This window comes from Bombina bombina, chromosome 1 (genome assembly GCF_027579735.1).
Source record: "Bombina bombina isolate aBomBom1 chromosome 1, aBomBom1.pri, whole genome shotgun sequence".
Taxonomy (NCBI): Eukaryota; Metazoa; Chordata; class Amphibia; order Anura; family Bombinatoridae; genus Bombina; species Bombina bombina.
In genome coordinates this window covers 1543659055-1543678849 of record NC_069499.1, presented here as the reverse complement: position 1 = coordinate 1543678849, position 19795 = coordinate 1543659055, and the positions used below count along the sequence as shown (strand labels likewise).

Genomic DNA, 19795 nt, shown 5'->3' with positions numbered 1-19795 from the left:
AGGTAAATAAGGGACTGAGGTTTCTATTGGACATTTTCCAACCTCCACAATGAGACTGTAGTTATATTGGTAATATCATGACTTAAATATCTAGGCATAACAGCATCCCAGGAGGGTCAATTCTAAAACCAGGTTATATTAACTAAAGTTAAGGCAACACAATTCGTCAGCCAATAGTAATTAAGTGAGAAGGATAAGTAAAATATTGATGATTACATGCACATAATATACCACAACTGCTAATTAAAAATGAGAGAGACTACTACGTCCCCGCTCCCCCTGACGTTTCACCCTGCGGCTTTATCAAAAGGTCTAGTTGTTGATAGACGTCTAACTGGGGAATTCTATCACCAAGGGGATACAGTACTTTTTATTCCTGTTGCTCTGATATACTCTGTGTTTTTATCTTATATTTTACGTTTTAATCCCTTCTTCCAGAGAATTACTTTTTTCTTCCACTTATTTATTTACCAATACTTTTCATCCAGTGTTGTAGAGTGCTATCCATGTATATACTTTCCCAATGTTAGCATTGGTACCCTTTGAACATAGTCCCATATGTGTGTGTCAGGGTATTACTGTATAGTCCCAGATGTGTGTGTGTCAGGATAAATGTTTGTGTGTGTGTGTCAGGGTATTACTGTATAGCTCTAAATGTTTGTGTGTGTGTCAGGGTATTGCTCTATAGTCCCAGATGTGTGCTTCAGGGTATTGCTGTATAGTCCCAGATGTGTGCGAGTGTCAGGACATTACTTTGTAGTCCCAGATGTGAGTGTCAGGGTATTACTATATACTGTAGTCCCAGATATTTGTGTGTGTGTGTGTGTGTGTGTGTGTGTGTGTGTGTGTAAGGGTATTACTATATAGTCCCAGATGTTTGTGTGCGCGTGTGTGTCTGTGTTAGAATATTACACAAACTGCTAAAGCTATACAGTAATACTCTTACACACACACACAAACACACATCTGGGACTAATGACACACACAAATGTCTGGGACTATATAGTAATACCCTGACACATACTGTGCAGTCCTAGCAGTTTCTGGATGGGTCAGTTTATTACTATATAGTCAGTGGATTACTATATTAGTTAGGGTATTACTGTATAATCCTAGCAGTTTGTTTAGTACTCTGACACACACACACTGATAGGACTATACAGTAATACCCTGACACACACACATACAAACATCTAGGACTATACAGCAATAACCTGACACACACAAAAACAACTAGGACTATACAGCAATACCCCGACACACACGAACAACTAGAACTATACAGTAATACCCCGACACACACGAACAACTAGGACGATATAGTAATACCCCAACACACACAAAAACATCTAGAACTATACAGTAATACCGACACACACACACAAACATCTAGAAGTATACAGTAATACCCTGACACACACACAAACATCTGGAACTATACAGTAATACCCTGACACACACACATCTAGAACTATACAGTAATACCCTGACACACACACATCTAGAACTATACAGTAATACCCTGACACACACAAACATCTAGAACTATACAGTAATACCTTGACACACACACATAAACATCTAGAACTATACAGTAATACCCTGACACACACACAAACATCTAGAACTATACAGTAATACCCTGACACACACACACCTAGAACTATACAGTAATACCTTGACACACACACATAAACATCTAGAACTATACAGTAATACCCTGACACACACACAAACATCTAGAACTATACAGTAATACCCTGACACACACACACCTAGAACTATACAGTAATACCCTGACACACACACAAACAAACATGTAGAACTATACAGTAATACCCTGACACACACACAAACAAACATGTAGAACTATACAGTAATACCCTGACACACACACAAACATCTAGAACTATACAGTAATACCCTGACACACACACACATCTAGAACTATACAGTAATACCCTGACACACACATCTAGAACTATACAGTAATACCCTGACACACACAAACATCTAGAACTATACAGTAATACCCTGACACACACAAACATCTAGAGCTATACAGTAATACCCTGACACACACACAAACATCTAGAACTATACAGTAATACCCTGACACACACATCTAGAACTATACAGTAATACCCTGACACACACAAACATCTAGAACTATACAGTAATACCCTGACACACACAAACATCTAGAGCTATACAGTAATACCCTGACACACACACAAACATCTAGAACTATACAGTAATACCCTGACACACACATCTAGAACTATACAGTAATACCCTGACACACACATCTAGAACTATACAGTAATACCCTGACACACACAAACATCTAGAACTATACAGTAATACCCTGACACACACACACAAACATCTAGAGCTATACAGTAATACCCTGACACACACAAACATAACTTGGACTATACAGTAATACCCTGACACACTGTTATAACAGGAAGTTGTCTTAGAGAGTAATTTCTATCCCTGCTGCAGTAAGGCGTGTTGTACCTTTAAGGAGGGCTAGAAGATAAATTGGGCATTCATTGTAGTAGTCTTTATAAGCTTTCTGTTTGCAGCATGATGTTGCTTATGTATTGAATATTCTGACGTCTTACTCTGGGAGTTTGTTGTTTGGCTACTCGTTTGATTTCTGCTTCCCCTGACTTCGCTCCTGTATTAACCCCTTGTTTTGGACTGATTCGGTATTAGACTTTAGCTTGTTTTTTGACTGTGCATTTATGAATTGATTTTGTGCTGCTTTTCCCTGTGAGGCTTTAACCCAGACTGTCTTGCTGCCTTTTACCTTGGATGCCTCTGCTCTCAAGAGATTTGTATTTAAGTCAACTATGCAAGTTTGTCTTTGTCTGCACAGAGAGACTAAACTTTTACGGAGGTATGTTTTCCTTTGGTATTTAGGATTATGAATTTACAGTTACAGTCTAGTACTTATTTATTCTTTTACTTTGTAGGTGCTGATTAAAGCACTAGAGCGAGTTTAGCTATTAAGTTTAGTCTCATTGCTCTCTTACCACTAGCCTCTGCTTGGCTACTGTATTTACCTTGCAGTGTCCCAGAAAGGGTTGTGGTGAATTGGGCCTCTCAGCCATTGATTTAAGCTTGTTTAATTCTGGAACAGCAGTACTCCACCTGATGCTGATAAAGATGCGGGCCCGGCCCGGAAAACAGTTTACGGTTTGTTTCACACACACAAACATCTGGGACTATACAGTAATAGCCTGACACATGCACTAATGTCTACTCAAGTCATATGTATAAGCCTCAAAGTATCCAGTAACACAGTTAAACAAACATACTAAAATTTAGTGCTATAAAGACATACAGGAACCTAAGTGCTTATTAAACACTACCATAAAACATAATTATTCCTTTAAGATTCTCTGTTATATTTCAGAAATCACAATATAACTTCTCTTGTGTGACCTCTGTCACTCTCACTACTGTACCAGATCATGGCTACCCACTCTGTGTACGTATGGTGTAAAAGCCGGGGACATTGATACACACCTTGTTACCAAGCAGCATGATGACAATATCCTTGTGGGCAAATTCATGAATCTCTGTGAGCCATGCCTGTGGAATGGAGAATCATACAGCAATGTGAGAAACTGATACTGGCTATATCAAGGGGGAGATAGAGGCAAATGTCGGTGGGGGGGGGGGGGGGGGGGGAGAGATAGAGAGGGGTTACAAGGGGACACGTTACAGAGAGACATGTTACCGAGAGACAGAGGGAGATACAAAGGGGCATGTTCCAGAGAGACAGAGGGGAGATACAAGGGGACATGTTACCAAGAGACAGAGGGGAAATACAAAGGGGCATGTTACCGAGAGACAGAGGGAGATACAAAGGGGCATGTTCCAGAGAGACAGAGGGGAGATACAAGGGGACATGTTACCAATAGACAGAGGGGAGATGCAAGGGGACACATTATAGAGAGAAAGAGGGTGAATACAAAGGGGCATGTTACCGAGAGACAGAGGGGAAATACAAGGGGGCATGTTACCGAGAGACAGAGGGGAAATACAAGGGGGCATGTTACCGAGAGACAGAGGGGAGATGCAAGGGGACACATTACAGAGAGACAGAGGGGAGATGCAAGGGGACACATTACAGAGAGACAGAGGGGGAATACAAAGGGGCATGTTCCCGAGAGACAGAGGGGAAATACAAGGGGGCATGTTACCGAGAGACAGAGGGGAAATACAAGGGGGCATGTTACCGAGAGACAGAGGGGAGATACAATGGGGCATGTTACCAAGAGACAGAGGGGAGATACAATGGGGCATGTTACTGAGAGACAGAGGGAGATACAAAGGGGCATGTTCCAGAGAGACAGAGGGGAGATACAAGGGGACATGTTACCAAGAGACAGAGGGGAAATACAAAGGGGCATGTTACCGAGAGACAGAGGGAGATACAAAGGGGCATGTTCCAGAGAGACAGAGGGGAGATACAAGGGGACATGTTACCAATAGACAGAGGGGAGATGCAAGGGGACACATTATAGAGAGAAAGAGGGTGAATACAAAGGGGCATGTTACCGAGAGACAGAGGGGAAATACAAGGGGGCATGTTACCGAGAGACAGAGGGGAAATACAAGGGGGCATGTTACCGAGAGACAGAGGGGAGATGCAAGGGGACACATTACAGAGAGACAGAGGGGAGATGCAAGGGGACACATTACAGAGAGACAGAGGGGGAATACAAAGGGGCATGTTCCCGAGAGACAGAGGGGAAATACAAGGGGGCATGTTACCGAGAGACAGAGGGGAAATACAAGGGGGCATGTTACCGAGAGACAGAGGGGAGATACAATGGGGCATGTTACCAAGAGACAGAGGGGAGATACAATGGGGCATGTTACTGAGAGACAGAGGGGAGATACAATGGGGCATGTTACAGAGAGACAGAGGGGAGATACAAGTTGGCATGTTACCGAGAGACAGAGGGGAGATACAATGGGGCATGTTACAGAGAGACAGAGGGGAGATACAAGTTGGCATGTTACAGAGAGACAGAGGGGAGATACAATGGGGCATGTTACCGAGGGACAGAGGGGAGATACAATGGGGCATGTTACAGAGAGACAGAGGGGAGATACAATGGGGCATGTTACAGAGAGACAGAGGGGAGATACAAGGGGCATGTTACCGAGAGACAGAGGGGAGATACAAGGGGGCATGTTACAGAGAGACAGAGGGGAGATGCAAGGGGGCATGTTACCGAGAGACAGAGGGGAGATACAATGGGGCATGTTACAGAGAGACAGAGGGGAAATACAATGGGGCATGTTACAGAGAGACAGAGGGGAGATACAAGGGGCATGTTACCGAGAGACAGAGGGGAGATACAAGGGGGCATGTTACAGAGAGACAGAGGGGAGATGCAAGGGGGCATGTTACCGAGAGACAGAGGGGAGATACAATGGGGCATGTTACCGAGAGACAGAGGGGAGATACAAGGGGGCATGTTACCGAGAGACAGAGGGGAAATACAAGGGGGCATGTTACAGAGAGACAGAGGGGAGATACAAGGGGGCATGTTACCGAGAGACAGAGGGGAGATACAAGGGGGCATGTTACCAAGGGACAGAGGGGAGATACAATGGGGCATGTTACCGAGGGACAGAGAGGAGATACAATGGGGCATGTTACAGAGGGGAGATACAAGGGGGCATGTTACTGAGAGACAGAGGGGAAATACAAGGGGGCATGTTACAGAGAGACAGAGGGGAAATACAAGGGGGCATGTTACTGAAAGACAGAGGGGAAATACAAGGGGGCATGTTACAGAGAGACAGAGGGGAAATACAAGGGGGCATGTTACCGAGAGACAGAGGGGAAATACAAGGTGACATTTTACCAAGAGATGCAAGTAAAAATGTTACTGAATGACGGATGAGAGATTCAGAATACAATTTTAGGTGCAGGCAGAAATGTAAGATTCAAGTGAAAATGTTGGGGGAATCTAAGTAAAGAAACAGCAAATGCTGGAGGGAGAGACAGAGGGGAGAATTACACAGAAATACTGACAGCAGATAAATGTGTGGGTCACTATCAGGGAGGTAATGGATTTTACAATAAGCAGAGAGGGACTCTCTGCCAGGACTGACACAAAGGGGAGTGTCCTTTAGAAATATAGGATCCACTTAAGAGTTACAAAAGAGAAGGACTGGGATCAGGGCCTGCCTGCCTTAGGTGTTCAGGCACCCTGTGCAGGCTACTGACGTGGCGCCCCCTCCACGTTCACCTAAACATCAACAAAAAGTATACTGCATAGTTGTTTTACTATGTATAATATGGAACTGCATAGTACAATCTCTTTAACCTTTTAAGGCCGTTATGGCATTCTATTCCGTCCTAACCGTGCCGGGCGTTAGCGCCGTTAGGTCGGAATAGAACATCCTAGCCATTTGGCTGTCCTGAAGCCAACGGCGCTTCCTGGATGCGATCGCGGTCTGGAGGGCATGCCTAGCGACAAAGGGATGCCCCCCTGACCCGATCCCATCATTGAAATCTCGCAATCGTGCGATGTTCCAATGTAGACAAATTAACCCGGTCATCAAAGGGTTAAGGAGACTAGAAAATAATTCAATAACATCTTTATATTGATAAATGTGGGTTATCGCAAAGTGTATAATAAAACAAATGTCAAAAAATAGGTTACCTGAGGAACAAAGTGTTATTCATTTATAAACATGAAAGTGAACATTGTGGGTGCTTATCCAAAATCATTTTATTTTAATTGGAATAAAGAGTATTAACAATCAGTATTCATTCCCTAAGCTGATGTCAGACCCCGCCCCCTTACCTAGGGTCTCCGGATAATGTCAGACACACACAAATAGCCAGCCTGAAGCCCCGCCGCCGAAAGGTTACATTTCAGACTCACCGGGCAGTGTGGGCAGCGATGTCACCAATTTCTCCTCTGACCTATGTTGTCCCTACAGATGTTCTATTACAGTAAAGCCCTCTGGGTCATTCGGTCTCCAGGCTACCCTTTTTTTAAATTCCCTCTTAGAACCTATAGCGCCAATAACCAATAAGAAAGCGGGGACTCGCCAATAACGTCCAATAAACAAACGTTACAAATGTATGGGCTTGTTCATTCGCCTGATGCATAGTGCAGATTTAATGCTAATGCTGACCCTGTGCACTTTGTCACTTACTAAAACTGGTTAACTCTCTAGGTGTCAGCTGCTATCGTGGGTACTGAATTTAAAAAAAAAACGCCTCAGCGCCCTCTGGCGTGTTGTGCCCTGTGCGACCGCACGGGTCGCACACACCAAGGGCCAGCCCTGACTGGGATGTTCCAGCCCATGTACAGTACATACAAAAAGGTTAGAGGGCAGGCAGAGAAGCTTCATAACCATACAGACAGTGATTGCTGCAGGAGACAGATGTGTGCTGCACAAATAGGGGAATACCATAAATGGCACAGGCTGGAGGAAGCAGCTCACAGTGGTTTGATGGTTTTGTAGGTGTTACTTTGGTATAAAGCACATTACATACCCGGATGTTGTCAAATGAGCTCTTGCTGGTGATGTCATACAGCAGGAGTAAAGCTATGGGAGGAGAGTGATGTCATCAGTGTTCTGCCACAGAAAACACAACAACAAATCACAGCCCCACACTCACCCTGTGCATCCCTGTAGTAAGCATGTGTCACACTGCGAAACCTCTCCTGCCCAGCTGTGTCCCATATCTGAAGGGTACAAAACAGGTCATATTCATCAGCAGTTAAAGAAGAGCATATGTCAGTATAACTAACAGATATATATATACTGTCTGCACAAAGCCAGAGTTACACAATGCTAACTAAATGTATAACATATGACATATCATCATGCATTGTTGTATGCTTATATACATAGCTTATATACATAGCATCTATGACCACCAGGGGGCCTTGAAGGTTTGTCAAAGTGATACATTAAAGGGACACTGTGCTATAAAATGTGTTTCCACTTAAAGGGATATGAAACCCAATTTTTTTCTTTTACGATTCAGATAGCGCATGCAATTTTAAGCAATTAATTTCTAATTTACTCCTATTGTCAACTTTTCTTCGTTGTCTTGGTATCTTTAATTGAAAAAGCAGGAATGTAAGCTTAGGAACCAGCCCATTTTTTTTTGTTCAACACCTGGGTAGCACTTGCGGATTGGTGGCTACAAAAATGGTCTGGTTCCTAAGCTTTACATTCCTGCATTTTAAATTTAAAAAAGCAAGAGAACGAAGACAAATTGATAATAGGAGTAAATTAGAAAGTTGCTTAAAATGGCTGCTCTATCTAAATCATGAAAGAAACAAATTGTGTTTCATATCCCTTGATATGGCTTTGGAAATTGCTCCTCAATTGTTATTTTTGTATTTGAAATAGCCAGTTTTGCTAATTAAAACCATCACCTGTTATTCACAAGGACATGCCCATAAAAATGGTCTGAGCCTGCAGGTAAAGCAGACCTGCTAATAAATATATATATATACACATACACAGCCTAATACCTAGGTATTGCTAATTATGGCTGGGGGTTCAATGAGCGCAACCAGCTATTTCAGATACATAAATCTCTCTCCTAACCCCACTGGGAGGTTAAAGGGACATTGTACACTAGATTTTGTTTTGCAGATTATCTAATTATAAAGCCCATCTGGGAGTGTTTTTATAAAAATGTGTAGTTTTGTTTATTTTTAAATAATGTGCTGATTTTCAGACTCCTAACCAAGCCCCAAAGTTTTAGATGTATACTGATGTCTACAGATTCCTGCTGGCTCCTCGTTGTCTAATGGGTCTTTTCATATGCAGGGGAGAGGCGAGTGTCTGCGCTTCTTGTTTTCCTAGTCCCTTTCAGTGGGTATAAAAATTATTACCTTCCGTTGTTGCACTTATGGGTTTGGTAAAAAATTATAAAGCACAATCTTACGTATTAGTGGTCACGTGTTTTTGATGTGGTTCTTTGATTGGTAAAATAGTCGGCTTGTTTTCTCCAATCAAGTCGTGAAGTTTCTCAGAATCCGAGAGAATCAATACTTCACTAATTTCCAATAGATTTGTCCCCAACGATCTATAGGGCTATTTCAAGAGGCAGGTAAGTCCACAGGTGCTCCTGCCTGTGTATCAGACAGAACCTGAATCAGCTCCACAGCGATTTGTTCCCAAAAGGTGCTTTACATCAGGTCGCTCTGCTGATATTAAATGTTATGGTCCTCGGATCTAGTCAACTCCTCAGCGATAAGGTCCCTTCCTTGGTAACTTCCTAGAGAGGTCGCTCTGCTGATCTAGGGGTGCACTGTGAGATAATCTACGCGTTTCTGCCTAGGTGGCCTTTATCAGCAGAGCACCTTTTGGGAACAAATCGCTGTGGCGCTGATTCAGGTTCTGTCTGCTACACAGGCAGGAGCACCTGCGGACTACCTGCCTCTCGAAATAGCCATATAGATCGCCAGCGACATATCTATTGGAAATTGAAGTGAAGTATTGATTCTCTCGAATTCTGAGAAACTTCACTCTTCACGACTTGATCGGAGAAAACAAGCCGACTATTGGCCTATCAAATAACTACATCAAAAACACGTGACCACCAATAAGAAAGATTACGCTTTATCATTTTTTACCAAACCCTTAAGTGCACCAACGGAAGGTAATCATTTTTAGACTTTAGCACTTTTTGATCCAAACATCATATACATACAAGACCCTTTACAATCTTATTTGCAATAAGATTTATTATTTAAGGTTGCAACTGAATTACAATTAATGTATGAAATTACTGTTTTTATCGTAATTTCAACAGATCTTTTTTAGATTCTATATTTTATTGTATGACTACGTCGCTTTTGAGTAAAATTACTTTTAACTATAACAGTTTCTCAATATTATTTTAAAGTTAAGCAACACTGCATTCTATAGTTGCCATTAGAGGACAATTCTATACACACAATTAGATGTGTATCTCATTCAGCATTATATTTAGCAGTATAGCTATATATAGAGCGCTCTCCTATATTGTTTTGTTCTGCGTTGTTTTACCTACAGACTAGAGCAGGATCTGTATGTTTTAGGGAGTAGCTTAGTTTGAGAATCATAGGATTGATTTATCTAATTTTGTCTTCCTTTCAGATGGTGTCCCAGCCTAGCTTCATCAACAGTGCTAAACTGTGAGCTTTTAAGTAAGTTTTTAAAAGGTTTTATACTGGATTTTTAGATCAGTATCTGTGCAACTGCATATTCTTCTTAGGAGTGTCTATTACATGCAGTTATACGAAAATTGCTGTATAATGTACCTTTAATTAGTGATATCTTATATTTACAAAGCATTTCTATATAGAGTACATTTGTTATTTATATTTCTGTGTAGATGGTGGTTTCTACAGGCAAAAATAGCTTTTTCAAATGACAAAATAAAGCTAAAAAAGCTGCTTGCAAACATTAAAAACACTCCATCAGGTAAAATGCATCATTGGGAACACATTAAAGGGGAGACAATGTTGGAGCACAATCCCTTTAAGAAGTGCTAAATGAACAATGGAAGCTAGAAAGCGAGAGAGGGGACCCTGATGAGAACAAGAGAAGTAGGGGTGACATAATGATGAAGAGTATGAGGGGGAAGAAGATGATGAGAGAGAGAGGAGACTTAATAATGAGAGAAATGAAAGACAAAATGGAGCGAAGCGCAGGAGAGATAGATATGAGGAGATAAAGGGCCGACTGAGCACAAAGAGGTGACAGAGTAAACAGAGAGTGGAGAGACAAAGAAATAAAATAATAAGCGACATGGAGAAGAAGAAAAAGATGGGAGAGTGACAGAAAAACATGAGGAAAGCCTCAATAGACGAGAGAGAACCAAATAGACATTGCAAACCAAACAGAAATGCACATCAGTTCATTTCAATATTGAGTTAAAGTGCAGGTCAACTTAAAAGTACGGCCTCACGTCATTGCATAAACTTATAAAAATGAGCAGGAGTTTAAGTCATGATTTTTTAAAATCTATTCATTTTCTTATATTTTTACCTTTAAACTGCTCCACCAATAAGCGCAGCACTCCAGCCCACCATTTTGTCTAATTGATTGACAATCCTTGTTTCCACCCCCCCACCCCCGGGGTGTTCAGCCCCGTTGCATAAACATCACGGCCCGGGGGGAAACAAGGATTAGTTGGTTTAAGATCGTCATCTGTCAATCAATTAGACAAGATGGCGGGCGGGAGTGCTGCACTTATCGAGCAGTTTAAAGGTAAAAAATATAAGAAAATAGATTTTTTAAAATTCATGACTTAAACTCCTGTTCATTTTTTTTTTATAAGTCTATGCAATGCCGTGAGGCTGTACTTTTAAGTTTACCTTCACTTTAAAGGGACATTAAACACTAAATAAATGCTAGATAGAATGATGCATTCAAAGAACAGATTAGTCTGAGAATAGCATGCAGATGTAATTTTAAAGTTTCATTAGCTTTTTAAATATTGACAAAATAAGTGTAAAGTTTTAGTGTCTATAAAACAATGGGAGCTGCCATGTTGTAACTTAGGTTACTTTCTCTGCTGTGGCCAATTAGGAACAGTTATAAATAGGTCACTAGAGTGTGCAGCCAATGGCTGTGTGGAATATAACAGTGTTCTGCACTTCCATTTCTAACAGGAACTGAAATGCTCGAAGTTTCACAATGAAATTACAGGAAAAAGGTAAAAAGTAAAAAATGAAAGTATATTGCAGAGTTTTTTTTATATATACGATTTACCATTTTATTTTACCAAGTGTTTAATGCCCCTTTAAGCGTTTATGCAATGCACACATATTAGCAAATAGAAGTGTGCTTCTCTCATGTGCATTTCAGTTTTGGCTGTAATGCCCCTTTAAGCCAGATAAGAATAAGAGAGAAAAGAAAAAAAGAATCTGTGAGAGAGGAATTGTCTTCTACAAGATTTACAAAAAACTCACTTGCAATTTCACTTTTACTCCATCTACTGTAACCACTTTATTCTGCAAGAAAGAGAGATGCTGTTGTCAGAATGAGAGGTGTACAACACAGACACAAGTTAGTGCTATTGTTCTGCAGACCAGGAAACCCGGAATGTTGCTCCCTAAATTCTTTATACAGAATTAGATAGCAAAGCAATGCTGAGAACAAACTGAATAGAAAAGAAACCAGAAAGGTCCCAGATTCAGACATATCTAAAGATCAGAAAGATGTTAGGAAACCAACCACAAGAGAACTCAACATTGATCTCAAAAGTTAAAGGGCCATAATACCCAAATGTTTAAACACTTTAAAGTGCTGCAGCATAGCTGTAAAAAGCTGACTAGAAAATATCACCTGAACATCTCTATGTAAAAAAGAAAGATATTTTACCTCAAAAGTTCCTCAGTAGCCACCTCCCATTGTAAAGGATTTCTAAGCAGCATATTAGTGTGTCTGTCCTGGGACAGCTGAAAGGATGAGCCTCGTGAACTCTCATATTATTTCACCAATCAGGTAAAGGAAGCTTACAATGAAATCTCATGAGAGTTAAGTCAAATCTCATGAGATCACAGTAAGAGTTCATGACCTCAGCACTGCTGATGCTGATTGGCTGCTGTTCATTTCTTCACTTTTTTTTTTTATTTTTACCTGCAGCTGGGAGCAGCCGAGTATAACTTTTTACACAGAACTTACTCTGCTGAGCTGAGGAGATTGTGAGGTAAAATATCTTCCTTTTTTACATAGAGATGCTCAGGTGATATTTTCCTGTCAGCTTTTTACAGTTATACTGCATCAGTTTCAAGTGATTTAGCATATGAGTATTATGTCACTTTAAATTAAAACAGAAAAATCTGAGGAAATAGAATGCACCCCCATGCCCAGAGATGGCATGTCCCAAGCAAAAGGTCAATCCCAAGGTTTCCCTAATGCCACAATATAAGCAAAGAAGTCTGAAAGGAAGGTGTTAAAGGGACACTGAACCAATTTTTTTTATTTCATGATTCAGATAGAGCATGCAATTTTAAGCAACTTTCTAATTTACTCCTATTATCAATTTCTTTCATGTAATTAACAAGAGTCCATGAGCTAGTGACGTATGGGATATACATTCCTACCAGGAGGGGCAAAGTTTCCCAAACCTTAAAATGCCTATAAATACACCCCTCACCACACCCACAAATCAGTTTTACAAACTTTGCCTCCAAGGGAGGTGGTGAAGTAAGTTTGTGCTAGATTCTACGTTGATATGCGCTCCGCAGCAAGTTGGAGCCCGGTTTTCCTCTCAGCGTGCAGTGAATGTCAGAGGGATGTGAGGAGAGTATTGCCTATTGAATGCAGTGATCTCCTTCTACGGGGTCTATTTCATAAGGTTCTCTGTTATCGGTCGTAGAGATTCATCTCTTACCTCCCTTTTTCAGATCGACGATATACTCTTATATTTACCATTTCCTCTACTGATTCTCGTTTCAGTACTGGTTTGGCTTTCTACAAACATGTAGATGAGTGTCCTGGGGTAAGTAAGTCTTATTTTCTGTGACACTCTAAGCTATGGTTGGGCACTTTATTTATAAAGTTCTAAATATATGTATTCAAACATTTATTTGCCTTGACTCAGAATGTTCAACTTTCCTTATTTCCAGACAGTCAGTTTCATATTTGGGATTATGCTTTAATTATCATATTTTTTCTTACCTCAAAAATTTGACTTTTTTCCCTGTGGGCTGTTAGGCTCGCGGGGGCTGAAAATGCTTCATTTTATTGCGTCATTCTTGGCGCGGACTTTTTTGGCGCAAAAATTCATTTCCGTTTCCGGCGTCATACGTGTCGCCGGAAGTTGCGTCATTTTTTGACGTTATTTTGCGCCAAAAATGTCGGCGTTCCGGATGTGGCGTCATTTTTGGCGCCAAAAGCATTTAGGCGCCAAATAATGTGGGCGTCTTATTTGGCGCCAAAAAATATGGGCGTCGCTTTTGTCTCCACATTATTTCAGTCTCATTTTTCATTTGCTTCTGGTTGCTAGAAGCTTGATGTTTGGCATTTTTTTCCCATTCCTGAAACTGTCTTATAAGGAATTTGATCTATTTTGCTTTATATGTTGTTTTTTCTCTTACATATTGCAAGATGTCTCACGTTGCATCTGAGCCAGAAGATACTACAGGAAAACCTCTGCCTGCTGGATCTACCAAAGCTAAGTGTATCTGCTGTAAACTTTTGGTAGCTATTCCTCCAGCTGTTGTTTGTATTAAATGTCATGACAAACTTGTTAATGCAGATAATATTTCCTTTAGTGATGTACCATTGCCTGTTGCAGTTCCCTCAACATCTAAGGTGCAGAATGTTCCTGATAACATAAGAGATTTTGTTTCTGAATCCATAAAGAAGGCTTTGTCTGTTATTTCTCCTTCTAGTAAACGTAAAAAGTCTTTTAAATCTTCTCTCTCTACAGATGAATTTTTAAATGAACACCATCATTCTGATTCTTTGGACTCTTCTGGTTCAGAGGATTCTGTCTCAGAGATTGATGCTGATAAATCTTCATATTTATTTAAGATGGAATTTATTCGCTCTTTACTTAAAGAAGTACTAATTGCTTTAGAAATAGAGGATTCTAGTCCTCTTGATACTAATTCTATACGTTTGGATAAGGTTTTTAAAGCTCCTGCGGTTATTCCAGAAGTCTTTCCTGTTCCTAATGCTATTTCTGCAGTAATTGCTAAGGAATGGGATAGATTGGGTAATTCATTTACTCCTTCTAAACGTTTTAAGCAATTATATCCTGTTCCGCCTGACAGATTAGAATTTTGGGACAAAATCCCTAAAGTTGATGGGGCTATTTCTACCCTTGCTAAACGTACTACCATTCCTACATCAGATGGTACCTCGTTTAAGGATCCTTTAGATAGAAAAATTGAATCTTTTCTAAGAAAAGCTTATCTATGTTCAGGTAATCTTCTTAGACCTGCTATATCATTGGCTGATGTTGCTGCAGCTTCAACTTTTTGGTTGGAAACTCTAGCGCAACAAGTAACAAATCGTGATTCTCATGATATTATTATTCTTCTCCAGCATGCTAATAATTTCATCTGTGATGCCATTTTTGATATTATTAGAGTTGATGTTAGATTTATGTCTCTGGCTATCTTAGCCAGAAGAGCTTTATGGCTTAAGACTTGGAATGCTGATATGGCTTCTAAATCAACTCTACTTTCCATTTCTTTCCAGGGAAACAAATTATTTGGTTCTCAGTTGGATTCTATTATTTCAACTGTTACTGGTGGGAAAGGAACTTTTTTACCACAGGATAAAAAGTCTAAAGGTAAAAACAGGGCTAACAATCGTTTTCGTTCCTTTCGTTTCAACAAAGAACAAAAGCCTGATCCTTCGTCCTCAGGAGCAGTTTCAGTTTGGAAACCATCTCCAGTCTGGAATAAATCCAAGCCTGCTAGAAAGGCAAAGCCTGCTTCTAAGTTCACATGAAGGTACGGCCCTCATTCCAGTTCAGCTGGTAGGGGGCAGGTTACGTTTTTTCAAAGAAATTTGGATCAATTCTGTTCACAATCTTTGGATTCAGAACATTGTTTCAGAAGGGTACAGAATTGGTTTCAAGATGAGACCTCCTGCAAAGAGATTTTTTCTTTCCCATGTCCCAGTAAATCCAGTGAAAGCTCAAGCATTTCTGAATTGTGTTTCAGATCTAGAGTTGGCTGGAGTAATTATGCCAGTTCCAGTTCCGGAACAGGGGATGGGGTTTTATTCAAATCTCTTCATTGTACCAAAGAAGGAGAATTCCTTCAGACCAGTTCTGGATCTAAAATTATTGAATCGTTATGTAAGGATACCAACGTTCAAGATGGTAACTGTAAGGACTATATTGCCTTTTGTTCAGCAAGGGAATTATATGTCCACAATAGATTTACAGGATGCATATCTGCATATTCCGATTCATCCAGATCATTATCAGTTCCTGAGATTCTCTTTTCTAGACAAGCATTACCAATTTGTGGCTCTACCGTTTGGCCTTGCTACAGCTCCATGAATTTTCACAAAGATTCTCGGTGCCCTTCTGTCTGTAATCAGAGAACAGGGTATTGTGGTATTTCCTTATTTGGACGATATCTTGGTACTTGCTCCGTCTTTACATTTAGCAGAGTCTCATACGAATCGACTTGTGTTGTTTCTTCAAGATCATGGTTGGAGGATCAATTTACCAAAAAGTTCTTTGATTCCTCAAACAAGGGTAACCTTTCTGGGTTTCCAGATAGATTCAGTGTCCATGACTTTGTCTTTAACAGACAAGAGACGTCTAAAATTGATTACAGCCTGTCGAAACCTTCAGTCTCAATCATTTCCTTCGGTAGCCTTATGCATGGAAATTCTAGGTCTTATGACTGCTGCATCGGACGCGATCCCCTTTGCTCGTTTTCACATGCGACCTCTTCAGCTCTGTATGCTGAACCAATGGTGCAGGGATTACACGAAGATATATCAATTAATATCTTTAAAACCGATTGTTCGGCACTCTCTAACGTGGTGGACAGATCACCATCGTTTAATTCAGGGGGCTTCTTTTGTTCTTCCGACCTGGACTGTATTTTCAACAGATGCAAGTCTCACAGGTTGGGGAGCTGTGTGGGGATCTCTGACGGCACAAGGAGTTTGGGAATCTCAGGAGGTGAGATTACCGATCAATATCTTGGAACTCCGTGCAGTTTTCAGAGCTCTTCAGTTTTGGCCTCTTCTGAAGAGAGAATCGTTCATTTGTTTTCAGACAGACAATGTCACAACTGTGGCATACATCAATCATCAAGGAGGGACTCACAGTCCTCTGGCTATGAAAGAAGTATCTCGAATTTTGGTTTGGGCGGAATCCAGCTCCTGTCTAATCTCTGCGGTTCATATCCCAGGTGTAGACAATTGGGAAGCGGATTATCTCAGTCGCCAAACGTTGCATCCGGGCGAATGGTCTCTTCACCCAGAGGTATTTCTTCAGATTGTTCAAATGTGGGGGCTCCCAGAGATAGATCTGATGGCCTCTCATCTAAACAAGAAACTTCCCAGGTATCTGTCCAGATCCCGGGATCCTCAGGCGGAGGCAGTGGATGCATTATCACTTCCTTGGAAGTATCATCCTGCCTATATCTTTCCGCCTCTAGTTCTTCTTCCAAGAGTAATCTCCAAGATTCTGAGGGAATGCTCGTTTGTTCTGCTAATAGCTCCGGCATGGCCTCACAGGTTTTGGTATGCGGATCTTGTCCGGATGGCATCTTGCCAACCATGGACTCTTCCGTTAAGACCAGACCTTCTGTCTCAAGGTCCTTTTTTCCATCCGGATCTGAAATCCTTAAATTTAAAGGTATGGAGATTGAACGCTTGATTCTTGGTCATAGAGGTTTCTCTGACTCCGTGATTAATACTATGTTACAGGCTCGTAAATCTGTATCTCGAGAGATATATTATAGAGTCTGGAAGACTTATATTTCTTGGTGTCTTTCTCATCATTTTTCTTGGCATTCTTTTAGAATACCGAGAATTTTACAGTTTCTTCAGGATGGTTTAGATAAGGGTTTGTCCGCGAGTTCTTTGAAAGGACAAATCTCCGCTCTTTCTGTTCTTTTTCACAGAAAGATTGCTATTCTTCCTGATATTCATTGTTTTGTACAAGCTTTGGTTCGTATAAAACCTGTCATTAAGTCAATTTCTCCTCCATGGAGTTTGAATTTGGTTTTGGGAGCTCTTCAAGCTCCTCCGTTTGAACCTATGCATTCATTGGACATTAAATTACTTTCTTGGAAAGTTTTGTTCCTTTTGGCCATCTCTTCTGCTAGAAGAGTTTCTGAATTATCTGCTCTTTCGTGTGAGTCTCCTTTTCTGATTTTTCATCAGGATAAGGCGGTGTTGCGAACTTCTTTTGAATTTTTACCTAAAGTTGTGAATTCCAACAACATTAGTAGAGAAATTGTGGTTCCTTCATTATGTCCTAATCCTAAGAATTCTAAGGAGAAATCATTGCATTCTTTGGATGTTGTTAGAGCTTTGAAATATTATGTTGAAGCTACGAAATCTTTCCGTAAGACTTCTAGTCTATTTGTTATCTTTTCCGGTTCTAGGAAAGGCCAGAAAGCTTCTGCCATTTCTTTGGCATCTTGGTTGAAATCTTTAATTCATCTTGCCTATGTTGAGTCGGGTAAAATTCCGCCTCAAAGAATTACAGCTCATTCTACTAGGTCAGTTTCTACTTCCTGGGCGTTTAGGAATGAAGCTTCGGTTGACCAGATCTGCAAAGCAGCAACTTGGTCCTCTTTGCATACTTTTACTAAATTCTACCATTTTGATGTATTTTCTTCTTCTGAAGCAGTTTTTGGTAGAAAAGTTCTTCAGGCAGCGGTTTCAGTTTGAATCTTCTGCTTATGTTTTTTGTTAAACTTTATTTTGGGTGTGGATTATTTTCAGCAGGAATTGGCTGTCTTTATTTTATCCCTCCCTCTCTAGTGACTCTTGTGTGGAAAGATCCACATCTTGGGTAGTCATTATCCCATACGTCACTAGCTCATGGACTCTTGTTAATTACATGAAAGAAAACATAATTTATGTAAGAACTTACCTGATAAATTCATTTCTTTCATATTAACAAGAGTCCATGAGGCCCACCCTTTTGTGGTGGTTATGATTTTTTTGTATAAAGCACAATTATTCCAATTCCTTATTTTATATGCTTCGCACTTTTTTTCTTATCACCCCACTTCTTGGCTATTCGTTAAACTGATTTGTGGGTGTGGTGAGGGGTGTATTTATAGGCATTTTAAGGTTTGGGAAACTTTGCCCCTCCTGGTAGGAATGTATATCCCATACGTCACTAGCTCATGGACTCTTGTTAATATGAAAGAAATGAATTTATCAGGTAAGTTCTTACATAAATTATGTTTTTTCTTCGTTCTCTTAGTATCTTTATTTATAAACAGGAATGTAAAGCTTAGAAGCCGGCCCATTTTAGGTTCAGAACCTTGGACAGCGCTTGCTTATGGGTTACTACATTTAGCAACCAATAAGCAAGCATGACCCCGGTTCTGAACCAAAAATGGGCTGGCTCTTAAGCTTTATATTCCTGCTTTTTAATTAAAGATAGCAAGAGAACAAAAAAAAATTGATAATAGGAGTAAATTAGAAAGTTGCTTAAAATCACCTGCTCTATTTGAATCATTAAAGAAAAAAATTGGTTTAGTGTCCCTTTAAGTCTAAAAGAGAAAGATTAAATGCATTAGTCTTCCTTGGTGAGCCTCCTCTTTTGTACAAGATCCTTCACTCTCACCCGAAAATCAATGCCCACAGTGGCAAGGAAGGTGCCTGACAGAAATGCTCCATCCTTAAATTGGATAAGGAAACAGGTCTTCCCCACGCCCGAATCTCCCAGCAGCATCACCTATGAGATGGGCACACACTAGTTACTTCTATTTACAAATTGGATACTAAAATGCTAAGAGTAGCTTTAAAAATGGACGGTCTACACCAGAATTTTTATTGTTTAAAAAGATAATCACCTTATTACCCATTCCCCAGTTTTGCACAACCAACACAGTTATATTAATATAATTTTTACCTCTGTGATTACTTTGTATCTAAGCATCTTCTGACAGCCCCCTTATTTCAGTTCTTTTGACAGACAAGCATTGTAGCCAATCAGTGCTGATTCTTAGGTAACTCCACGTGCGGGAGCACAGTGTTATCTATACGACACACATGAACTAACGCCCTCTAGTTGTGAAAAACTGTCAAAATACATTCAGATAAGAGGCGTCCT

At 40.4% G+C, this 19795-nt stretch overlaps 1 protein-coding gene across 6 annotated transcripts in view; it reads right to left on the bottom strand.

Moving 5' to 3' along the window:
* The window catches only part of RAB37 (RAB37, member RAS oncogene family), a 147251-nt gene that overhangs the window by 33436 nt on the left and 94020 nt on the right, over positions 1-19795 (bottom strand). For 5 of the 6 annotated variants that reach the window (XM_053708866.1, XM_053708868.1, XM_053708864.1 and 2 more), the window contains exons 2-6: positions 19307-19417; positions 11979-12020; positions 7676-7742; positions 7550-7602; positions 3541-3606 (exon numbers count right to left, since the gene is read on the bottom strand). In XM_053708866.1, coding sequence (XP_053564841.1) covers positions 3541-3606; positions 7550-7602; positions 7676-7742; positions 11979-12020; positions 19307-19417 — 339 coding nt within the window. The remainder of the gene's footprint in view (positions 1-3540; positions 3607-7549; positions 7603-7675; positions 7743-11978; positions 12021-19306; positions 19418-19795) is intronic. The other variant, XM_053708865.1, reaches the window with a different exon arrangement.